We start from the raw sequence: 24,371 nt of genomic DNA on the forward strand, positions 1-24,371 counted from the left end.
TGCCCCGCGCCCCGCGCCGCCCGCGCCCGGCCCCCTCCCCGGCCTCGGCCGGCACTTCCCTCCCGACTTGCCGTGCAGGTTCGCCAGTGGCCGGCGGCGGCGGCGGCGGCGGCGGCGGCGGCGGGAGCGCCCGGACCTTCCCTCGCCCTCGCCGGCCGGGGCCCCTCCGAGTGCATGGGCGCGGGCCGGACGGGCCCTGGGGGCTGAGCGGCCGCGCCGCCTCCGCTCTCCGCGCCATGGACGGTGCCGAGCCCCGCGCGCGGCCCGAGCGCCTGGCCGAGGCCGAGGCGCGGGCGCCCGACGGCGGGCGCTTGGTGGAGGTGCAGCTGAGCGGCGGCGCCCCGTGGGGCTTCACCCTAAAGGGCGGCCGCGAGCACGGCGAGCCGCTGGTCATCACCAAGGTGAGGCGGCCGCGGGGCCCTCACGCTGACAGCCCAAAGGTGGCCGCGGGGCGGGCGTTCTCGTCGGGGCTGGGGGCGCCGGAGGGGCAGCCCAATCGTGTCCCCAACCCGGGGGCGCGAGTCTGCCTGGGTCACCTGCGGGACGGGGGCTCCGGAACACGCGAAGGTGCGCGGTCCCGGCCCCTCTGCGGCGGCTCCCAGCCCTGCTGGCTCCCGGAGCCGCGCGGGGTTTAAATGGCTCCTGTTCCGGGTCCGCTCCCTTCCCCCCTTCGAGAAGGGGCCTGGCTGGGTCCCCTGTCACTCCAGGCTTCGCCAGCGGCGGCCTGCACCTGTGGGGCTGGCTGCCCAGGGGTTGGGGAGGAACAGCCCCACGTGCCAGGGGGTGGACAGAACTGCCCCACCTGTATTTGTCACCGTAAGGCCTTTGGTTCTGCACCCCTTGAACCCGTACCCCTTATCACTAGGAAACTCAGACGTGCAGCTGTCGCCCGCCCAGCTTCTCGATTCCCATCAGCCCATCAATATTTACTGACTTTCGGCTTCCAGCTCTAGACCCGTGGCGCTCTGGGACCTGCAGACACGTACCGAAACTTTCAGTGTCCTTTTTCAAAGTGGGATTTGAGCTCCAATAAGTTTCTAACGTGTCTCATCAGGAATGTGTTTTGCGTTAAGTGTGTGTGGTAAGGGAAGGTGGGTGCTTTCACACTTGGAATTCTCTTGTCTCTAAACAGCAATCGATCTTGAAATTGATCAGCTGAACTTGGATAGACCTGTGAAAACACAAAACAACAAACCTATCACCCTGTTTTCTTCTGGTTAAAAGTGGCCGTTTCTGTGGGGAGGGTTGGGTTAGGCTTTTCCAGGGGACAAAGTTCCCTTTAAAATGTAAAAATTCTTGGCGACTCTTGTAAGAGTTTGAAGGTGACTTGCTGGGTTTTTTCCTACTTTCCTGCCTCACCACAGCAGGAAGGTATAAGGTCACTCCTAAGCCAACCCACCCGTGATGAATTTGGGAAGTGGTGTGGCTTTGTTGTCCAAGATAGCAAATGAGGCACCAAACTTCTCTGTTCTGTATTTTCTCTCATTTTTGTATTCACAAAACCAGAAACTCTGAGGGGAGGCTTGTTTAGATAGGCACTGAATTTATGTTCAACTGGGGAAGGAGGCTGTCGTTGTTATAAATTTAATGTGTAACCCATTAACGAACTGGGTTCTTTGAAAAGATGGTGAGCAAAGTGTATGCAGCTTGCCCAGCAAGGGTATTTTCCTGCATATATGCGTACAAAAGCGTGTTAACCCTATGCCTTTTTAATAAAGGTTTTACAGGGCATTTCTGATGGTAAAAGTTTAAAAGATAGCAGGTAAATTACTAACACCCTTAGCATTTCATGTATTTCTTTTAAAAAAGAGGTGTACACACAAGTCAACGCATCTTCCTCAGACTTGTTATTATAATTGAAGGAGTAAGTTGCAAAACATTGGTTAAGGTGAAATGTTGCCTTTTGGCTTTACACAGTGTAAGAGAGTTGGAGGTCATTTTAAACTCAAATTCAGGTGTTTAACCAGAAGCTGGAGAAGGGGATCCCCGAGCACCTCCTCCTTTCTGTGGGTACTCCAGGTTCTAAAAATCCTGGTGTATTCTTAGTGGCCTTCTGTTCTCTCTGTCCAAGAGGCCCCGGTCTAGACTGTGGGAGGTGGGCAGTAAAACCCAGGAAATACACACCAGGGCCTTTTTGGGGCATGTGAGGCCCTTTGCTCCTGATTTGGCCTGCTGGTTAGCTTGCACAGTACTTGCTAAGGTGTTTTTGGTCTGTTTTGTTTTGTTTTTCTTTTGAAAGTTTTTGTGGGTAGGTAAGTACCAGTGTATGTACTCCGCCTTTCCAGATGCTGTTTCAGGATTTTGCAGGAATAAAAATGTTTGGGGTTCTTCTCTGAGAGGCCCATACATCCCTCCCTTAAGCTGCTGCTTAGTTTTTTTTTTTTTTTCCTAAGATTTTATTTATTTATTTGAGAGAGAGAGAATGAGAGACAGAGAGCCGAGAGGGAGGAGGGTCAGAGGGAGAAGCAGACTCCCTGCCGAGCAGGGAGCCCGATGCGGGACTCGATCCCCGGACTCCAGGATCATGACCTGAGCCGAAGGCAGCCGCCCAACCAACTGAGCCACCCAGGCGCCCCAAACTGCTGCTTAGTTTTTATAGATCCTGCAATGTGACTGGAAATTGGTGGTTTCTTTACTTAGGATAGAAAGAATTCAGGAGAGGGGCGCCTGGGTGGCTCAGTCTGTTAAGCGTCTGCCTTCTGCTCAGGTCATGATCCCAGGGTCCTGGCATCGGGCTCCGTGCTCCGCGGGGAACCTGCCTCTCCCTCTCCCTCTCCTTCTCCCCACCCCCACTCATGCTCTTTCTCTCTCTCTCTCTCTCAAATAAATAAATAAAATCTTTAAGAAAAGAAAGGATTCAGGAGAGTTTGGGACTTCCGTACTGAGTTTCCAGGTACACTTGTAAACACACACAGAGGTGCACGCTTGCGCACGTATTGTGTATTTTTAACTACGTGCTGCATGGTACTGGCACTATTTCACATGCCTGTCTTTTCTCTTGGATTAAGTCATCAATTATGCTTGCTTACACTCCAACAGCTGGTAATTAACTGTCACATTATTAGAAAAGGATGAAGGAAAGTGTGTCCATTTAGAACCACTTAAAGAGTGGCAATACACTGTTGTGGTGGAGCTGGGAAAAATTGTTGCACCTGCAGAATTTGGATTAATCCAAGTTTTGACTCTGCCTCAGTAGCTACTGAAAAATATTTGGGGCTCATTATAACAACTGTTGTTATTTGGGGCCCAAATTATAATTGTTCTAATAGGGCGCTTTTTTTTCTTTTAAAAAAACTTGTAATTAAATATTTTACATATAAGACTCCTGCCTGGGGTATTACACAATTCATTTTCTATTTAACAGAATCTGATGTGGGGGTAGCTTGGACAAGTGTAAGGTGACACACTCTTTTTATGATAATAGGGGTCTGATTTGGAAGCCTCATAGGAGTGCACATTTTAGAACTATAAGGAATGCGAAGAACAAGGCTGGTTGAATCTGTGATCTTCAGATCAGGAAATTTTATCAGCCCGTTTTATAAATGCAACAGCTAAGGCAAAGGGAAGTTAAATGGCGTGCCCTGGGGTCACAAACCTGGCAGGTCATGAGAAGGCCCCCAAGGACCAGCTCTTGATCCCAAATGTCCCCACTAACCCCTCTACTCAGTTCGCCTGGAAACACGTGCAGTGTTCTATGAAATAACTTTGTCACATCCATCAGATGAGGATTTTTCAACTTGGGCACTACTGATATGCTGGTCTGCATCACTCTCTGGTGGGGGCTGTCGTGGGCTCTGTAGGATGTTCAGAAGCATTCCTGAGCCCCCCTCACTCACTTGATGCCAGGGGTACCCCCACTCCAGCTGTGACAGCCAACAAAAGTCTCCAGACTGTCAGATGTTACCTGTGGGCCAGATTGCCCTTGTTTGATGAACAGTGTCAGCACCTTAGTTTTTAAAAGGATTTTGGCTTTTAAAGCTCAAGTTAATTTTTCTTTGTGAGGACACTGGCCTTTTGGAAGGCTTTTCCTGAAGGGCTGTTTTCTTCCCAAGTGCTGACCCTGATAATAGGCTTTATTTACATAGTAAAACTCAAACAAATACTTGCTTCATCTGCATTTTTGTAGCCCGAGAAAGGAAATGAAGCTGGAACTCCTGAGTGCTGGTTTATGAGCCTTCAGTGGGGCTGCTGGGTAAGGACAGTCTTTTCTTTGGGTCTAGTTTTGAAGTCAAAAGGGATACTTAACTTCCTAGGAGTGGCATTCTTGGAATTTGAAGTGCATGTGTGAAGTCCCAGCAGACCTCTGCTGAAAGGTGGCACCCAGATTTGTATCCGCTCAGCACCTTTACATTGGCTTCTAGCTTGACCTTTTACTAGGTCTGCAAAACACACAGTGCGGCTGTTTTTCCATGCTCCTGTCCGACAGGGAGTAGAAGTGATGTCTGTGTCCTAAGAAACCACAAAGATTTTGACTTGTTGGTATTTCCAAGGCCACATTTCGATGTGGGTTAGCCGGGGCCCCGTGTAAACAGATACAATGGATGTACGCGGTCCCCTGTTTTTGCATGTTCCTTTCTCCATCGATTCAGCAAACGTAAAACATCAGTGGGGGTTAGGGGAGGGGCCTGATCTCTAAAACGTTACTGGAGGGCCTAGAATTTCAAATGGGCGGTTGGGGATTCGTTAGGGAGCATTCTGTGCACCAGCTGGGTGTCAGTAGGCCCCCTGCAGTCTCAGGAATGTTTCTTAAGGGGGGGAAGGAATGAAGCTCCAGCCCCTCCTTTTTGCCCTTTCTTAGAGTCCCTCCCTGAAGAATGCCAGAGCCCTAGCCAGAAGCACCAAGCAAGACGTTGCTTTGGGCCTGGTGTGGTCCCACGGGTGGCTCCTTTGGGAAGCCACCGACTTTTGGGTTGCCTTTGAGGAACACTGACATCCTAGAGCAGGGCAGGAGAGCTGCGCCTTGGGATGCCCCCAGGCTGACTCACCCTCTCAGGGGCCTTCATACCCTTAAAACATTTCTCTGGATATGAGTCAAAGTCCTTAAATGTCCTTTCCAGTTTGGATACTGAAGGTGGGGTGGACGGGAATCAGGGCACGTATTTTGAATGGAGGTCACACAGCCAGGTGGCAAATGTCCTAAGTAAGCCATTAGCCAGAGCTCCTGACAGCACAAGGCTCAGGGCAAAGACTAGCCGTTGGTGGTGGGTGGGGCTGGGGGGCACTGAGCACCTGAGGCACCTGCCTTAGTGGCTTGAAAGGGGGCTCCATTTTACGGAACCTGGCTGAGGCGCTCATTGGGGACCAGGGAGGTTGGACCTAGTGGCAGCCTTGGTCAGGACACATTGTTGTCCTCATGTATTTGTATTTGTCCCCAACAGACCAAGTTCTTTGTCAGGTATCAGTAAAAGTTTTAAAAAAAAGAGGGATGTGATGAACTCAGCAGGGGATTAGGAGCTGACAGATGTAAGCTTCTCTGTGGATCTTGCTCGATCTCTGTGAAAGCACGTCAGTGCGTGCGCTCCCAGATCCTGGCATCTGACAGGAGTCAGCGGCCGGAGGCTGGGACCACCCACGCCGGGCCGTGGGTGCTCTCCTGCTGCAGCCCCTGGGCTGGGAGAGCCCAGGCACTTTCTGAGGCCAGCTGCCGACCCCTGAGTTGTCCCGATGAGGCTAATTCCGAAGACTCGTTTGTATATTAAGAGTCATTAGTATGGTTAAACAAACAAACAAAAAGAGGTGAGCGGTTGTTTCGTGTGCTGAAAGCCCCTTTCCGTTGGTAGAGCTGCTTACCTGCTGTCCCGCGTGTCTTTGTTAGCCTGCCGCAGTCTCTGCCTCCCGCACTCGGCCCACTTCTCCTCTCGTCCTTGGTCCTCCACAGGTGCGTCGGGTGCAGGAGTGGGAGGTCAGGGGGTGTAACATCATATCCCAGAGTCTGGTGGCTGCGAGGTTCAACGGGTGGAGGATTCTTCCCTAGACATTAAGTGAGCTGAGCTTGTCTCCCATCTATAAACCCACAGGCTTCTGTGGGGTAGAAAGCTGTAAACGTAAGCTGTGCATCACACTTCTACACCATGTTGGACTTGGACTTCCTGATGCAGTTCTAAGTATTTCTTAACATGTCCTGACGTTCGTCTTTTGAAAAAAGAAAGCTAGTTTGCCCGAGAGCTAAATGTAGAATAGCATGATAATGAAACGCTCTTAAAAATAGTCATTTTCACCTTGTCCCAATGAGCTGGGATTTCTTACCTTTCTATTTCACGGGCACAGAAGCTGGGCTCCCTGCTTGGAAAGGGCTGGTTTGTCTACTTGGAAAGCAGCTTGGAGTTGCCCTCTTGCCAAAGCTATTTTGTGTCAGCATGCCAGTAAACCTGGATTTGTGGATTCCTTAGGGCCTCTGAGGAGCTTTTCTTCTTGTACACTGGGAGCACTGTAAACATTCGACAAGATAATTTAAGGATTGAAAGGCTGAATAGACTTTTTATTCAGGTCTTACTTCTTTTACTTGGAAACACTGTGGTCAGGAGTGGGGCAACACTTGGGGGAGAAATTCTGCTAGCCGCAGCTCTTCCCAGCTGAAAACTTCCTCTCACGTGAAGGATTTTAAAAGAACTAGAGGGTTCCATGTTACTCTCTTTGGTCCTTTTAAAACATGGGCAGCGTCTAACACTGGTATATTCTGGGAGAATTGTTCTGTTACCTTGTTGGATCTAATATTTACGTTGTCTTCTGGTAGAGGGAGCCTATTCTGTTTACTGGTGTGAATGTTGGTGGTTCTGGGCAGGCTTTTCTGAACTGTAACGGAAAAGTAACATTTTTTTAACCTGGGCTGTTTTTTTTTTTTAATCTCTAGGGTGTTGTTAGGGACCATGATCCATCTCTGCGGTGGGGAAGGAAGAACTGTGCTCGGGATCGGCTGGGCAGGGTTGGGATTATCTTTCTTTTGGCCAGAGGCGACTAAGATGTTCAGATCAAAGGCAAATAATATTCCAGGCCTGGTAGATTCTGTGTGCTGTAAAGGCAACATTTTTACTTATTCGTGGGAGGAAGGGGACAAAATATTAGTGTATCTTTTTGAGTTTTGTTTTCATTTATATCAAAGTGGTTCTGGCACAGTTTAAATAATCAGATAGTTCTTCGGACGCTGTTATCATACCAACAGCTCCCCACTGCCGTTTCCCCTTCCCTGGGGACAATGAGTGAAACTTCTTAGCTGCTGGCTTTCGGCATTTGCTTACATTCTCTATTGCTGCTACTTCTGCTTGTTCCTAACTGTTGACTTCCCACTATGTAGAAAACTGGGATTTAGTCTTTTTCTGCACACCTCCTTCCCACCGTCTACCCTGGCACATTTCTTCCCACCATCCACCCCACACTTCAAATCTGATTACATCACCATTTTGGTTAGAAAAGGGTTTTTCAGCTTCAGCACTGTTGACATTTTGGGTCAAATACAGTTTAGCCTTGAACAACATGGGTTTGAACTATGCGGGTCCACTTATACATGTATTTGTTTTTTCGATAAATACAGTACTGTAAATATATTTTCCTTATGAGTTTCTTTATTTTTTCTAATTTTAATTTAATTTTTCTACCCCCAGCACGAGATTAAGTCGCATACTCTACTGACTGAGCCAGCCAGGCTCCCCTCTTTTAGGATTTTTTTTTTTTCAAAGATTTTATTTATTTATCTGACGGAGACACAGCGAGAGAGGGAACACAGGTAGGGGGAGTGGGAGAGGGAGAAGCAGGCTTCCCGCGGAGCAGGGAGCCCAATGCGGGGCTCAATCCCGGGACCCCGAGATCATGATGTGAGTCGAAGGCAGACGCTTAGCCGACTGAGCCACCCAGGCGCCCCTCTTTATGATTTTCTTAATCACATTTTCTTTTTTCTAGCTTTGTTCATTGTAAGAATATAGTACATAATACATACAACATAGAAAATATGTGAAACTAAGATTACGTTAATACTCAGGCCTTCGGCCAACAGTAAGCTATTAGTAGCTAAGTTTCGGGGGAGTCAAAAGTTGTACAATTATTTTTTGACTGCGTGGGGCATCAGTGCCCCTAACCCCTGTGTTTAAGGGTCAAGTGCAACTCTTTGTTTTGGGGGGGCTGCCCTGTGCATTGTAAGATGAGCAGCTTCCCTGGTCTCTACCCGCTAGAGGCCAGTAGCTCCCTTCACCCCAGTTGTGACAACCAAGCCTGTCTCCGGACATTGCCAAATGTCTCTTGTGGGGAGGCAAAATCACCCCCTTTGAGAAGCACGGAGTTAACAGTATTTGCTGTTTGCGTTATTTTGATGGCCAGTGCTATCGATGCTGAGCCTGGTGGTACAAACTATGAGTTATTTCTCCGGTGCAAGTTTTCATAATCACTAAGGTTAATGGTAGTTTTTGTTTCTTTGCTTGATTTCTTACACACTTCTCGTTGATTCGGCTTCCAAATCTTCCCCAATTGTGAAAAATCTTTTAATATATTCCAACACACAGGGAATAGTCCTTAAAGACCTTCTGTATCTGAAAATGTCATTTTATCTTGACAGTGAGTGGATTGTTTGGTATAGAGGTCTCCGGTGGAGATCGTTCTCCCTCAGCACTTTGCAGATGGTGTTCATTCTCCATTGGTGCTCAGGATTGCTGCAGGAAAGCACACCTTTGTGTTTCTTGCTCTTTGGACTGGTGCTAATTTTTTCTGACTTATTTTTCATTTCTTTGTATTTTTGTTCTTTTTTTAAAGATTTTATTAGAGCACGAGCAGGGGGAAGGGCAGAGGGGAAAGGGAGAAGCAGACTCCACGCTGAGCACGTGGGGCTCGACCTTGGGTTCTTCAGGGACTGGACACAGGGCTGGATGTGGGGCTCAATCCCAGGACCCCGAGATCGTGATCGGAACTGAAGTCAGATGCTTAACTGGCTGAGCCCACCCCATATTTTTGTTCTTTTGAGGAGATTTCTACAACCTTATCTTTCAGTCCTTACATTGAGTTTTAAATTTATGCTGTTTTTTTATGCCAAACTTTTTGTTGTTCCTTTTTTATCTCCTACTGATCTTGTTTCATGGTTCTTCTTTCATATTTTTGAGGATAATTAAGCTGTTTTTGTTTTTTGTTTTTTTAAGTCTTCTTTTTGCATAGATTGAGTTTCCCAGCTCAGCTGCTTTTTTATTTTGGCTTCTCTCTTCCCTGTTAAAGGCTCTCTTTGAATGTCCAGTGATCCTTGTCGTCTGCAGGTATTTAAGAGTAGGTGACCAAAGTGTTCTCTGGAAGCTGTGTGCATGTGGCTGAGTGATCTGGTGAGGTTGCTTCCCTAGGGAGTCCTTGAAGGCCATAGCTTTGTTGGTTCTTTCTGGGCCGATCCTGTCCTTGTCAAACAGTAGCTCTTAGCTCTACTGAAAATAAGTTTCCAGTATAGAGCAGATTTGAAAGCTGATGTGAGGTGTACCAGTTTAGGGGATCCCTGCTTTGATCAGCAAGGTGAGTGTGGTCACCTCTGCCCCCTGTGTGGCCACAGTGATTCCAGTTTGTTGGGAAGGTTTGCTAGTGTTAAGTGGCAATGCTTGCATTTCAGGCTGGATCTTGACTCTGTCCTTAACCCTTTCAATCTCCAATCCTCAGACTGTCAAACTAGAGTCATTCCCATTCTATTATAGTATCCTGGGAATTCAGTGAGGTGAAATATAAAATTAACTGTAGGAAATTGAAATTCCTTATCTCCTCCCCTTCCTCCCTTTGCACTATTCAATTCTGTTTCATTAAGAATTGGAAAACTGGGGGGCGCCTGGGTGGCTCAGTTGGTTAAGCGACTGCCTTCGGCTCAGGTCATGATCCTGGAGTCCCGGGATCGAGTCCCGCATCGGGCTCCCTGCTCGGCAGGGAGTCTGCTGCTCCCTCTGACCGTCCTCCCTCTCATGCTCTCTGTCTCTCATTCTCTTTCTCTCAAATAAATAAATAAAATCTTTAAAGAAAAAAAAAAAAGAATTGGAAAACTGGGGCACCTGGGTGGCTCAGTCAGTTAAGCATCTGCCTTCGGCTCAGGTCGTGATCCCGGGGTCCTGGGATGGAGCCCCGCATCAGGCTCCTTGCTCAGCGGGAAGCCTGCTTCTCCCTCTCCCTCTGCCTACCGCTCCTCGTGCTTGTGCTTTCTCTCTCCCTCTCTCTCAATCTCTGACAAATAAATAAAATCTTAAAAAAAAAAAAAAGGAAAGAAATAATTGAAAAACTGGGGTGCCTGGCTTGCTCAGTCAGTAGAGCATGCAACTCCTGATTTCAGGGTTGTGAGTTCAAGCCCCATGTTGGGTGTAGAAATTACTTGAAAGTAAAATCTTAAAAAAAAAAATTTGGAAAACTATAAAAAATAATGTTAATGCATTGAACCACCAATTCACTATGGAAAGACTTTAAGCTAGATTTTGTGTGGCAGCATTTTAATTGTCACCTACAGATTTTGTTACTGATTTTGATAGTTTAGTATGGTATTTGAAGGAAAGCATTTAATTAAAATACATGTCTGTTGCCCAGCAACAAAACATTGGTTGTGCTGTTTACCCCCCACTGGAAGCAATTATTTCTTCTTTTCCATAATTTTTTTTAAGATTTAATTTTTGAGTAATCTCTGTACCTAGTGTGGGGCTCAAACTCATGACCCTGAGATCAAGAGTCTCACACTCCACCGACTGAGCCAGCCAGGCACCCCATCTATCAGTTTTTTTTAAATAGTTTTTTTCAAATAGTGTTTCTCATTTTTATAATACTAATGAAGGGTAGCTCTTTCAGATCAATGTGATATTCAGAAGAATAGGATTTTAGAAAGGTGACCTGGGGGGCACCTGGGTGGCTCAGTCTTTAAGCATCTGCCTTCAGCTCAGGTCATGATCCCAGGGTCCTGGGATCGAGCCCCACATCAGGCTCCCTGCTCTGCGGGAAGCCTGCTTCCCCCTCTCCTACTCCCCCTGCTTGTGTTCCCTCTCTCGCTGTGTGTCTGTCAAATAAATAAATAAAATCTTTTTAAAAAAATTATAAAAACAAAAAGGTGACCTTGGGAAGTGAAAGTAGTAGGAAAGATAAAGGCTAAATCTCCCTATGGCAAGAGGCTCTGTTGTGTGACTGCCTCTCTCTGTGGCAGTAGAAAGTCTTTCAGGGCATGGAGCTGCACCCACAGGCTTGGCCGAGGCGCCGTCTGCTCACTGGAGCAGTCCGGGTCTCTTCCTTCTGGACACACCGCTGGACTGCATTTCCCAGCTTCGCACAGCTAGATGCAACCTTGTGACAGTTCTATGAAGTCCGATACAAGGGAGGTGAAGTCTGCCATTTCAGCCTGTCCTGCTTCCCCCTCTTCTGGTTGTCTGGAATGAAGATGGGCCTAGGGCAGAACCCCATCAGCATAGGTCCCCGAATACCGGAGGAGGTAGCTGCCCGCAACGGGATTACCCTCCAGTAATATCATGACACGAGTGAGAAACAAACCTCTGCTGTGTCTGAGCCATGACACATTTCTTGGATTACTTGCTATAAGAGACCATTCTAACAAATGAAATCCAGAGAGAAATCCAAGTTTTCCTTTTAACAAATATATCTGGTGTTAAGAGATCGAATATATAACACTTAATTTACATGCATACAGGAGGGAATGATTATTTACCTTGCAGAAGGAATCACTGTGGGTGTCCAATTAGTACGTAGCTTATTCCCCACACTCTTATATAAAATGAGACCCGTGCGCCATCGTTTTGGCTTCCTTCCACCTTAGCTTTCCTCTCAGACGATAATTTAATTTTCATCCTGCCTTGGTTTGCCTTCTCCTCCCTGCAGATGATTACCTGGAAGCTACGGAGAGGTAGGGCAGAGGCAGGGAGGATCGCCAGTCTAGGTAATTAGCACTCAGGTAGGGCTGGCCAGAGGACAGGATGGGTGGCCCGCCTGCTGGGATGATGTCACGGCTCGGACCTTCCTCCTAGTTGAATTGTCCTTTCCTTACCCGCCATGCTTCAAGTGCAGAAGATGTTGCCTGGGAGGGTTACACATTAAATCTTCATTAGCAGAGCCTTTATCAGATTAATTAATTATCTTGTAGGGCAGACTGTCTTTCCCCTCTGGGGAACAGGACGTAGACTCATGGGTTAGAGCAAGGAAGAAAGGAAGGTGAAGATGAGTTCAGACTCATGGTGGTCTCAGGAGGAAAGTGGCGTTGCTGTGGGGGTCTGAGGCACAAAAGGGTCTCTTCTGCTTGGGGGGCAGGAAAGCCTGGGAGCATGGTGAGCAAGGTGGGACGGGGACCGGAGCCTCGGGAAGTAGCCCTCCCTGACTTTCTGGGGAGGTGAAGGTGCTTCCCTGCCTGTGGCTTGCAGATGCTGAAGCTGCATCTGTTTAGGGTAATTGTGCTGTATGTTCGTAAATGTGTAAGCACAGAGATACTTACCTGTGCTCATTGTACATTGGCTTATACATTTTTAAGCATAGTGATGGTTTTTCTTCAGAAAAACATTAAAAACATTTTGAAAATCAGAAACATTAAAACCATCTTGAAAAAATTGAAAATAAAGGAAATGATTGATCAGTAGCCCAAAACATATAGTAATCTTATTTCTGGTGGTACGGCTATATTGATTCATTTTCCCTGTCTCTGGAATTCTTTGCTTTAAACCATATAGGTCTAATTATTCCTTGCTTGAAGGTAATTCTCCTAAAAATTACATTGCTGTCAATTTTAGGAATCAGATGAAGCTTAAAGGAAGCTTAGTTTTGTGTATGCCACTTGGGATTTTTAAAATGACATATGTTTTGTTATTGTGGAATATGCTGAGTTTTATTAGTTTTTTGTAGACAGGCATATTTTTTCAAAAGCCCCAACTTCTGGGAAACTGACTATATTGGTCAAATATGTCACTCTTTAAAACAACTGTGTGTTTTTTTGGTACGTGTAAGCTTTTCTTTTAATTTTCCTTCATGTTTAGATGTCCTGAACCTTTTTTTGTTGTTGTTTAAAGTAGGCTCCACGCTGGCTCAGCATAGAGCCCAAAGCGGGGCTTGAACTCACGACCCTGAGATCGTGACCTGAGCTGAGATCAAGAGTCAGACGCTTAACCGACTGAGCCACCCAGGCGCCCCTAGATGTCCTGAACCTTGAATGAAAGTTTGGGAAGGAAACATCTGGACTTGGAAAGATAGGCTGCTGCTCCAGTCATATTTACTTTGTGTCAGTATAACCACAAGATGTCACAGCTGATGCCCTCTAGGGCTTATGAGGTTGTTGGGGGAGGGGTGCTATTTCCATCCTCCTTCCCCATCTTCAGCGATGGTGTTTAGGAGAAAGGAGTCACAGCCTGATACCACACGGATACATGCTCCATTCTCTGCTCGTGTCTGAGGATGCTCCGTCTTGTGCCCGGGGAACTTGGTCAGCTTTTCCAGAGTTCAGTCCTCAGCATTGCCATGGCTGCAGGTGCCGTCTGCCTAAGGTGTCTTATTCACGAGAAAGCGCTTTGTCTGCCTTTCTTTCTGACCCCTGTGCAAACAGCCTTGACTGGCTCTTACCCCTTGCCGTCTGCCGCAGTGTGGTTTCTCTGGAAGGTCCTTCCCTCTGTCTCCTCTCTCGTCTGGGTGCTGGCAAGTGCTTCCCTGACAGCCGGTGCGTGCAGATGCCTCTCCCAGGTGCAGTGCAGTCGCCCTTCATGCTTGCCCTCCCTCCACGGCCAGCTGATCACCATGTCCTTTGGAGCCTGAATGCCTTGTATTTGTTGCTCCCTTTTCATCCCCGGTGTCACTGCTTCCGATATTGGGTCAGATTCTGGATCTTGCATGCATCAGACTCTTCTGGAACTCCAGCAGTGGATGTGCCAACATGCTAAGTCGTGTCTCAGGTTCTTGCTGGAAGGGCCCCGGTAGCTCCTCGTATTACACCTTAGCTAGGTGTACAAGGTTCTTTACCTCTTGGCACCTGCCCGTTCCCCAGCCTCATCTTCTGCTGGCCTCCCTCCTGCCTTCACCTTTAGCCTGCACTGCCCCAGGTGCTAGCCACTTGTCATATGTAGCTCTTGAGCACTTGAAATGTGGCTAGGCCAAACTGACACGGACTGTGAGTTAAAATACACACTGGATTTTAGATTTAGTCTGGTCAGAAAAACAAAACAAAACAAAACAAAATAGCTCATTAATAATTCCTTTATATTGTATACCTGTTGAAATGATCATAGTTTAGCTCCATTCGGTTAAATAAGTTAAATGTATTATTATTTTCTTAAATTTATATAATTGAGAGAAAGAGAGAGAGCATGAGGAGGCAGAGGGAGAGGGAGAAGCAGACTCGCCACTGAGCGGGGAGCCTGACGTGGGGCTCCATCCCAGGACCCCGAGATCATGACCTAAACCGAAGGCAGACGCTTCACCGACTGAGCCACCCAGGCGCCCCAAGTTAAATATATTATTAAAATAAACTTTACGTATTTCTTTGCTTTCTAAAATGCAGCTCCTTCAAAAGTAGAAGTTATATCTGTGGCTCTCATGTTTCTCTTGGACAGCTCTGCTTTGGACTCTTGTTAGGCAAAGCATGGTCCTTGGAGTGGCCATAGCAGCATCCCCGGGGAGCTTGTGAGAACTGCAGACTCTCAAGCCCTACCCCAGACCTGCGGAATTAGAGTCTGCATTTTAACACGGTCTGCAGATGATTCAGAGCCATGGTCCAGATTGCCATAGAGTGCTTTGGAGAGCTGTTAGCTGGTTCCCAACGTCCTGTGTTGTTTGAGGCTTTGCCAGGGTTTTCCCTTGCTTTCCCTGAGGTAATTGTGGTTGCACGGAAGGCTTTGCTCATATGGCCCCTCCCAGGCAAAGCGACCCCTGTGTAATCCTCCACACCAGGCACAGTATGTCCACGGGACCCTTCGTGGCCCTGGGTAATCAAGGACCTTGCAGCATTCTTGAGCCCAGTCGGCTGGGACCTCCCTGAGATTGGAGACTGGCTGCCCCTCGTTCCGAGTACCCCAGTCCATTGGCTCACACGTTCTAAAAAGGCACTAGTTAAGAATTGGTGCCTGTAACAGGGCCAGCATCATGCTGCTGCTTTGCTCCTGGTGTGGGCCTTAGGGGTGAAGGTCAGAGTACACCCAGGACCAAACAGGTCACGCAGGGCACCGTTTCCATGAGCCAGAGCCACGGGGCCTGTGGGGAGGCTGCAGGTCTGGGGAGATGATAAGGAGGGGACCGTCAGTGTTTCTAAAGAACAGGACCAGGCATGTCGTAAAGGCGCTAGAGAATGATGCCGCCTTGGCCTCCTCACAGCGTGGTGTAACTCGGATCGAGGCCTCTGCAGAGGAGAGAGCCGGAATACAGAACTGGGTGGGTACTGGCCTCAAGCATAAAGGACATGCCCCGACCCCACCAGGAGGTAAAAGCAGGTGAATCACAAGGGTTACGTTAGAATCCTGAGCTGACGGTGACCTGTTCTCTCCTCTCTTCCAGATTGCTTATGACATGGTGGGTGCTGCTTTGTCCTGAAGGGCATGCCCACACGTTTAAAGGAAGCCCTGCCCTGAGTTTCCTTCCCCTGCCCTCCTGGGCTGCATTTCCCTATCTTAACTGCTGCTGAGTCCCTTTGCAAGCAGACCTCACTGTCACCAGGAGGTCAGGGAGGGGGTGGCCCAGCAAGTGCAGACGAGGCAGGAGACCAGTGTGGGTGACAGGAGTACCTGAGCACTTGTAACCCCTCCCGGCTGACCTGAATGAGCCCAGGCCTTACGTCTCGGGAAGGGTTGTCCCATGGACTCACGTGGTGGCCACAGACTGACTTGAGCTGAAATCAAGAGTTGGATGGACACTTAACTGACTGAGCCACCCAGGCACCCCTAGATGTTACAATTTTTAAAAAAGCTTCAGATGAATAGTTTTGGAAACTCATGACAGGCTTTTGTCTTGATGACACGAGATGGGATGTGAACCCTGCTGTGACAAACACGGTCTTACCTGGGCCCTTAGAACACCCCAGACACAATGTGCACAGGTTCCCGGCGTCCTCTCTGTCCTGAGGATTGCAGCTAACACTTCTAAAGCCTTTCTGTGGGCTCTCACTGTTCGCTGTGTGAGCGTGAGCATGGAGAATCTCTAACAACCCTGTGAAGTAGACACTGTTATTTCCCCCTTTGCAGCCGAGGGTGGAGACGTGCCTAAAGGGAGGACTGCACCCACAGCGCCCGCAGCTGTGTGGGTAGCCCCTACCTGGGCGTGCCGCACGCGGCAGGGCCATCCTCAAGGGAGAGGGAAGCTGTAGCCCGAGTGCCAAGTGCTCGACAGGTGCACACAGACCTTCTTGGAAGGAGAACATCGTCCCTCCTTCATGGCGCCATGCCCAGCTCCATTCTTCTGTGGCATCAGGAGAGGATGCCCTTTGCGTTACTGCTGGGGTGATTCTGGTGTGTAGACACCCAGCAGGGTCACTCCATGGCCAAGGGCAGTAACAGATCAGTTAACAAAAATGAAAACCTCCATTCTTGAACCCAGACTGTAGGGGAATCCCTCAATAAACTTAACCTCCAGGGTTGGGGCATCGATACTATCTTCCTATAGCATTGTAGGGTTTAGAAAGTTTTCTCTTAAATATTTTATTTCACTTTTAACCCTTGTTTTGTCACGAGCCTCCCTGAAGGTTTGGGCAGGGCTGTGTGTGCTCACAGGTGAGAGAGCAAGGCCCAAAGCATCCTGCTGCCCACACGTTAGCTGGTCAGGAGAACCACGGCTCCAGCCTGGCTGGGCCTTTGACCACAAAACTGAATAGCTCTTTTCTGTGTGACTTTTTCTTTTTCTTTTAGATTTATTTATTTGAGAGAGTGTGAGTGAGCACACATGAAAGGGGGCAGAGGGAGCTGGAGAGAGAATCCCAAGCAGACTCATGACCTGAGCCAAAACGAAGAGTCAGACCCTTAACCAACTGAGCCAGCCAGGTGTCCCTCTCTGTGTGACTTTAAAAAAAACAAACGACTTTTTTGAGATTTTTTTTAAAAAGACTTATTTATTTGAGAGAGAGAGTGCATGTGCGTACAAGTGCAGGGCAGGGGTGCGGGGGTGTGGAGCAGAGGGAAAAGGAGAGAGAGAGAGAATCTCAAGCAGACTCCCCGCTGAACCTGACCCTGAGATCATGACCTGAGCCCAAATGAAGAGTCTGATGTGTATCTCCTCCGCCCACCCCACTTCTGCCCTCTTGCACTTGCTCTCTCTCTCTCTCAAATACAATCTTAAAAAAGAGTCAGGGGGATAAAAAGCCAGGCACATAACCCACTGAGCCACCCAGGCATCCTGAGATTAATTTTTAAAGTGTAAGAATCCTCATGATTTTATAAAATTACATGCCCCCCATTCTCTGAAACCCATATAAAATACTGTAAGTCTCAACTTGGCAATAGACCTGTTCATGATATTTCTAGTATTTAGATCTTCCTCCATAAACTAGAGATTCACAAACTTTTTCTGCACAGGGCCAGAGTAAATATTTTTGATTTTGTGGTCGAAAGTGCTACCTTCTGCAGTTAGAGCATGAAAACAGCCATAGACAATACATAAATGAAAGGGCTGGATGCCAGTAAAATTTATTTACAAAAGCAGGTGGTGCACAGGATTTGGCATGCTGGTTGAGGGATTACCGCCCCCAGCAAGCAGTGGTTTTCAAAGTGTGGCCCTCAGACCAGCCATATCAATATCACCTGGAAACCTGTTAGAAATGCAGAGTCTTGGGGCTCCTGGGTGACTCAGTCGGTTAAGCGTCCGCCTTCGGCTCAGGTCATGATCTCAGGATCCTGGGATTGAGTCCCATGTCGGGCTCTCTGCTCAGCGGGGAGTCTGCTTCTGCCTCTGGCGCTCCCCCTATTTGTGCGCGCTCTCTCTCAAATAAAATCTTTAAAAAAACAAATTTCTAGAATAGCACTTCTCTAGATCAGTAGAGGAGATGGGGGAATGTCAGGGAACAGAGGTGGTCCCAGAAAGTGGATTTATTTCTACCACCTCGTGTATTCTGAAGCCAGGCATTTCTGGAATTCAGATTCAGGCCTTCTGAGCAGAACTGCCGAATACCCAACCACATTTGCAAATGGGTGTTTCGTGTTTGAAATAAAAGTGGGTTGAGAATGTATTGTCTGATTCCATTGATAGAAATATCCAGCATAAGCAAATGCATAGAGACAGAGAGCGGATGGGGGTGGTTGCTAATGGGCTCGAGGTTTCTTTTGGGGAGTGATGGAAATGTTCTGGAATTACAGAGTGGTGATGTTTACACAAGTCTACCGAGTGTACTAAAAACCACTGATTTGTAAACTTTAGAAAGGTGGATTTTATGGAATGTGAGTTATAGCTCAATAAAGCTGTTACTGAATAAAAGGATATGGGTTGAGGCATTCAGACTCGTTCTTGAATTGCAAAGACTTACTGCGAGGAGGCCAACTGGGAAAGTCCCATCCTCTGGGCAGTTCCTTAGGGCCCCGCATTGTGCTTGTCACTGGATTCTTCTGTTGGTACTGGGTCTGGCCCATGGGCAGACAGCCTAGGGAGAGAGTCAGTGTTTGTTCTTCAGGGAGAATCACTCCTGACAGCCGGGAGGCCGCTGGGCTGGGAGAGCCTCCTCCTGCAGGGTAGAGGAAGTATGGGAGGCGAGGCAGGCAGGAACCCAGGCCTTGCTCCAAGAGCACTGGGAGCCATGGAAGGTATTAGAGCAGCAGCAGGGCAAGTGGGTTCAGGTATGTGGGGAGGAATTAAGGAGCTTTTGGCTCCTGGTGGCAATAGGGAAAAGTCTGGGGATCTGAGTGGTATCCCTAAGGCACAGGAGGGCCCACCTGGTGCTGGTGCTTGGAGGGAGGATGCTGGAGATAGCCCCTGAGCTAAGAGTGTGGGTGCAGGTGATCCTCCCCTCTCCCCATTCCATTTGGTGGCAGCTGGGGCTGAGCAGGGATGAAAGTCCCAGCTTCTACAAGTGGAGGGCCTCCAGAAAGCTCCATGAGGGAACAGGTATGTCCAGGGTAGACCTGGCCCTTCTCTTTGTCCAGGTGTGATTGGGGCCATGAGCTGGCGCTGTCTCAACACACTGGGTCAGGGCTACATGGAACAGGTGTGCTCAGGGCCCCTCCCCACGGGCCTCTGCCCCTTCCCAGCACCTCCCGACAAGCATTTAGCTTGCTTTGCTCCTAAGTGCGTTCTCCCTTCTCTGCCCTAACTGCTTCTAGAGGAAAGGAGCAGCTAGCTGGAAAAAAACTCCCTTTTAAGAATAAGAATTGTTAAAGAAGTAGTTGTCTAGCTAAATCATTTGAGTTACTTTAACTTCAATTTTCTCCTTTTTATGAAACATAAGTCAAAATAAGGATTTCACAAACATGGGAAAGATGTTGGTTGGCTTCTCTGGGAGGCAAGATAAGAGTCTTTTTTCTTTTTTTACTTTATCTTTTTATTAAAGATTTAATTTAGAGAGGGAAAGCATGAGCAGGATGAGGGGCAGAGGGAGAAGGAAAGAATCTCAAGCAGACTCCATGCTGAGTGCTGAGCCGGACCTGGGGCTTGATCTTACAACCCCGAGATCATGACCTGAGCGGAAATCAAGAGTCGGAAGCTCAACCCACTGAGCCACTTGGGCACCCCTCCTTTTTCTTTCTTTTTTTTTTTTTAATGCACATCTAGCAATTCCTATTGGGATTGAATGTCATAGTATGATTTTGGTAGCTCTTCAAGAAGTGACAAGATAGCTGAAGGATCAGTTGTCCCTCTCACTAACAAGGTATGGATGGAGAATGTCTCTACGTGGAAGTATGCTTACTGTTTGAAGGGATTATACATTGTGTGTAGAAATGCTCTTTGTGTTTAACAGAGAAGAAGGGTTTTTGTGTGTGTGTGTGTTTTTTTAAGATTTTATTTATTTGAGGAGCACCTGGGTGGCTCAGTCGGTTAAGTGTCTGCCTTCGGCTCAGGTCATGATTCCAGAGTCCTGGGATCAAGTCCCGTGTTGGGTTCCATGCTCAGTGGGGAGTCTGCTTCTCCCTCTAACATCCCCCCCCCCCTTGTGCTCTCTCTCTCTCAAATAATTAAAGATTTCATTTATATGAGAGAGAGCGCATGAGCAGGGGTGGGGGGAGAGGGAGAAGGAGACAAAGGCTTGAGCTCAGGACCCCAAGATCATGACCTGAGCCAAAGGCAGACACTTAACCCGCTGAGCCACCCAGGAGCCCGAGAAGAAGGTATTTTAAAATTTAAGTCTCATTGGGAGATACAGTGAATATCAGACAGCTCTGGGGGCGCCTGGGTGGCTCATTCAGTTAAGCATCTGACTCATGATTTTGGCTCAGGTCATGATCTCAGGGTTGTGAGATGGAGCCCACCGTGTCCGGCTCTACACGTAGTGTGGAGCTCTGGGCTGAGCTGCGTGAACTTTGGGGACCCAATTTCAGTAGTAGCATTTAAAGCCAGACCTGCCCTTGTAATTCAGCCCCAAGCTGTAGCTATTCATAAATAGTATTAATCACCACGAAACTGTAACTCATCAAATGAATCATCTAATTTTGCACATATTAATAACCATTCTGGTTATGGGACTACTGCCAAATTAATTGTACTCTAGAGTAAAAACAGGTTGTGTGATCAAATAAACCGTCTCAATGTTTTGTTCTTAAAAATGGGTTGTTCTTGGGGTGCCTCAGTGGCTCAGTCAGTTAAGCGTCTCCCTTCGGCTCAGGTCATGATCCCAGGGTCCTGGGATCGAGTCCTGCATCGGGCTCCCTGCTCAGTGGGGAGTCAGCTTCTCCCTCTCCCTCTGCTGCTCCCCCTGCTTGTGCGTGCTCTCTCACTCTGTCTCTGTCTCTCAAATAAGTAAAATCTTAAAAAAAAAAAAAAAAGGTGTTGCTCGTAATCATCCTAAGATTGTATTCGAATTATCTTTGTAAGTAATGAGACTTTGTATCTGTAGTTATGACTTCAGTTAGTGTAGAGTATATAGTGTGCCGTAACAACTTGGTCATATAGTTACTTTTCTCAGAGGCAGGATCTGTAGGGCAGAGGATTTGAGGGAGCAAAGCTTGTAACAAGCCAGGTGGGAAGGGTGTGGACCATCACCACTGCTCCTTGACTCCGCCATTTCCTAGTAAGACCTGGTTTCACATCTCCCCACCCCCCCCAAAAGTTATTGATTACATGATTAATACTTTTGAAATCATGTTTCAGATTTTAATGGAGAAGCAGCATTTAGGTTTCAGGTAAACGAGGCTAGTTACATGAGGCTAGTTACATTCTGAGTTCTCCCTCTGATCTTTTTAGTTCAACTGATTAAATATTCAAGGATCATCGATTTCTAGTAAGAGAAGGGAACATCTCAGTTGGGATACATAAGCCCAGAAATCTTCCATTGATTCTCCCATCCCCCAGGAATAATGTATTTGGACAAAAGTAATTGCATGAGCCCTTTCGTAGCTAGCTCGGGGAATTCAGAGCTCCAGCAGGGGAACAATGATGGAAAGCCGGAGGAACATTCTGGGTATTGGAATGCCAGCGAGTGGATCAATACCCCTGCTGTGCTTCTGTGATCCCAGCACACAAGAATTCTGCCCTTTTGAACTGTGCAGGGTCTTACTGAGCTGGCCCAGTCAGCGTGGCTGATTTCCATGATTAGGACGCCTGCATTACGGTTCGGACCCTGGGAAGTGTAGGCAGAGATGTTCCAAGCCAAACGTTCCCCCAAAGTCTCCTGTGGGGCACAGCATGGGCAGACGTGCACCAGGACCGCCGCCTTCCCGAAGATTCTCAGCACTGCTTTCAGGAAAGGCGTGTTTCACTTCTTTTAGAGAGGTATCTCTTTTGCAGATGTGATGGGGTAATGGCAGGAAAGAGTTCTCCTAGAGGAAAGTTCACTATTCTTATATAGGGAGCTTTAGAAAAAGAAGCCCTAAATATCGAAATACAACAGTTATGGAATAATGTGTGCTTGGGATAGTTTTAAAGGATTCTAGAAAATTCCCAAGTTTTAAAAAAATTCTCTTTGCTCTGTATTAAAAAAAGGGGGGGGGAAGGAATTGCGGGGAATGTATCTTTTTTTTTTTTTTTTAAGATTTTATTTATTTATTTGAGAGAGAGAGCACATGAGAGGGGGTAGGGTCAGAGGGAGAAGCAGACTCCCTGCTGAGCAGGGAGCCCGATGCGGGACTCGATCCAGGGACTCCAGGATCATGACCTGAGCCGAAGGCAGTCGCTTAACCAACTGAGCCACCCAGGCGCCCGCGGGGAATGTATCTTAAACTCACTTTGTTCTCTGGGGTAATTGCCCCGTGGCTTTTTCTCCCTAGTAGAGACCATGTTCATAGTATATTTAATCCTTGCATCCAGAAAACAGTATTTGTACACATAACCCTGTGACAGCATGAAATTTTAACTTAACTTTTAAAGCTTTTTGGTTCTCACAAAATGGTGAGCATCTTTCAGTGTTCTGTTCCCATAAACTGGACTGGGGATAACAAAATGAACGAGCTCGCATTTTAGAGAAGGTGACACTTATTAACTTCGGTACTCTTCCCATGTTTATATCCACACTGCTAAAATGCTACCTGGCCCAGCTCATTCTTGGGGAACTTGGGTGAAAGGAGAATCTGCACAGCCCTTGGGAACAGGCGTTCTATAACATTTATTTTCTTTCAGACGCCGTGCTCAAGCTGGGTGCGAGGTACTGTGAGCAGGGAGTGTGCATGTGACAGAAAAAGTAAGGAGCTGCTTGGCTCAGTCAGTACCCCACAACCCTGTGCATGCCACACACCTGCAGACCTTGAAAGCGGGGGGTGTGCTCAGGCTGCATTTCCATTAGAACCCCTGGTTGTAGTGTAAGCTCCCCAGGTGATTTTTACCTTGACTTTTGGCCTCTTGCGGCTGCTCTTTTCCCTTTAGTGCGAGCTTCCCCCGGCTAGCAGCTGCAGGGCTTGACCACGTGGGCCCGGGTTCCACCAGAATCAGCATCCATACTGCACTGCCCAGCACCTGACGCATGATAGGCACTCAGTGAATGCGTAATGCAACAACCTTTGTCAAGTTCAAGGGTACTTTCTTTTTCTTTTGGCATGTTGGGTTTTCAACATGGTCATCAAAGCCACGTGTTTCGTGAGTAATCTAGCCTTGTGCATCAGTGCTCAACTTGGGTGACCCAGATGAAATAGGCTTATGAATAATACAAGTTTATTGTAACATTTAAGTGGTATTCCACATAACTTCTTTGATAGGTTTTGGTTTTTAAAAAATCTGTTTCTAAGAATAACTGTTTTCAGCTCTTGATTACTTAAAAACAAATAACAACAAGAAAAATCAGTATGTATATTCTCACCTTGCACGGATGAGCAGGATTTGGGAAAACTTACCTAGAGGCTCAAATGCTTTTGAAAGGTGTTCAGTCGTGAAGCATACTGAGCCTTAGGGCCTCTATTGGGCCTTAAAACTCCAGTGAAAACTGACTCTTGGAAATGTTACAGCAGGTTTTGGGTAGATAGACAAAGGGGGATGACTCTACATTTTCCCAAAGAGAATGGATTGAATCCTAGGCTGCATATTTGAATCACCTGGGGAGTTTTGAAAACTATTGATGCCCAGGGTACACCCCAGACTAGTTAAGTCAGGGTCACAGGGTGGGTCCAGGTATCAGTGATTTGATTTGATTTTATTTAAAGATTTTATTTGCCAGAGAGAGAGAGCACAAGCTAGGGGAGAGGCAAAAGAGAGAGAGAAAAGCAGGCTCGCCGCTGAGCAGGGAGCCCGATGCTGATGCCGGGCTCTATCCCAGGACCCTGGGATCGTGACCTGAGCCGAAGGCTGATGCTTAACCCGCTGAGCCACCTAGGCGTCCTGGTATCAGTGTTTTTTAAAGCTCACCGGGAGATTCAAATGTGTAAATCAAGGTGGAGAATCACAGTCTTACCTTTTTGCCTTAACTCGCGTTGGCAGGTTTACAACCGGGGACCAAGAGTTGTCTGCAGAGCTCGACAAGAAAATTCAGTCCACCTGGCCAGAGGGCTCCCTGGGTGCCCTGCACGAGTGTGTTTTCTGAGCCCGAGGAAACCACGTGGGTTCCCTTTGGGCCAGGATAGGGGAGCAGGGTCAAGCTGTGGCTGAGCTCTGGTGGCCAAGGGGGTTACAAGGATACGAGGGGATACAAGCCTTTGTGCTGAGGCTGGAGCTGAGGGATTTTAAAGCAGAAAAAGATTTGGGGTGATGAACTGTGTTTTATGGGGTACTGGCCACCAGTTTGTGGACCTGCCAGGTGCTAGGCTAAATGCTTTGTTGCAAGGATTCTCTAAGTGGGGTCTCTGAATCACTAGCATCAGCCTCCTCCAGGAGCTTGTCACAATGCAGACTATCATGCCCTGCCCTGGGGTCCGGCAAGCTGTTTTAAGCCT

General features: G+C 47.8%; 1 protein-coding gene across 2 annotated transcripts in view; it reads left to right on the plus strand.

The window, feature by feature from the left end:
- Positions 1-121: 121 nt before the first annotated feature.
- The window catches only part of SHROOM2 (shroom family member 2), a 146,737-nt gene continuing 122,487 nt past the window's right edge, over positions 122-24,371 (plus strand). For both annotated transcript variants that reach the window (XM_035029682.1, XM_035029683.1), the window contains exon 1: positions 122-401. In XM_035029682.1, coding sequence (XP_034885573.1) covers positions 237-401 — 165 coding nt within the window. In that variant the 5' untranslated portion in view covers positions 122-236. The remainder of the gene's footprint in view (positions 402-24,371) is intronic.

The sequence above is a fragment of the Mirounga leonina genome, unplaced genomic scaffold (assembly GCF_011800145.1).
Source record: "Mirounga leonina isolate KUSES-001 unplaced genomic scaffold, KU_Mleo_1.0 Mir_268, whole genome shotgun sequence".
In the NCBI taxonomy this organism is placed as follows: Eukaryota; Metazoa; Chordata; class Mammalia; order Carnivora; family Phocidae; genus Mirounga; species Mirounga leonina.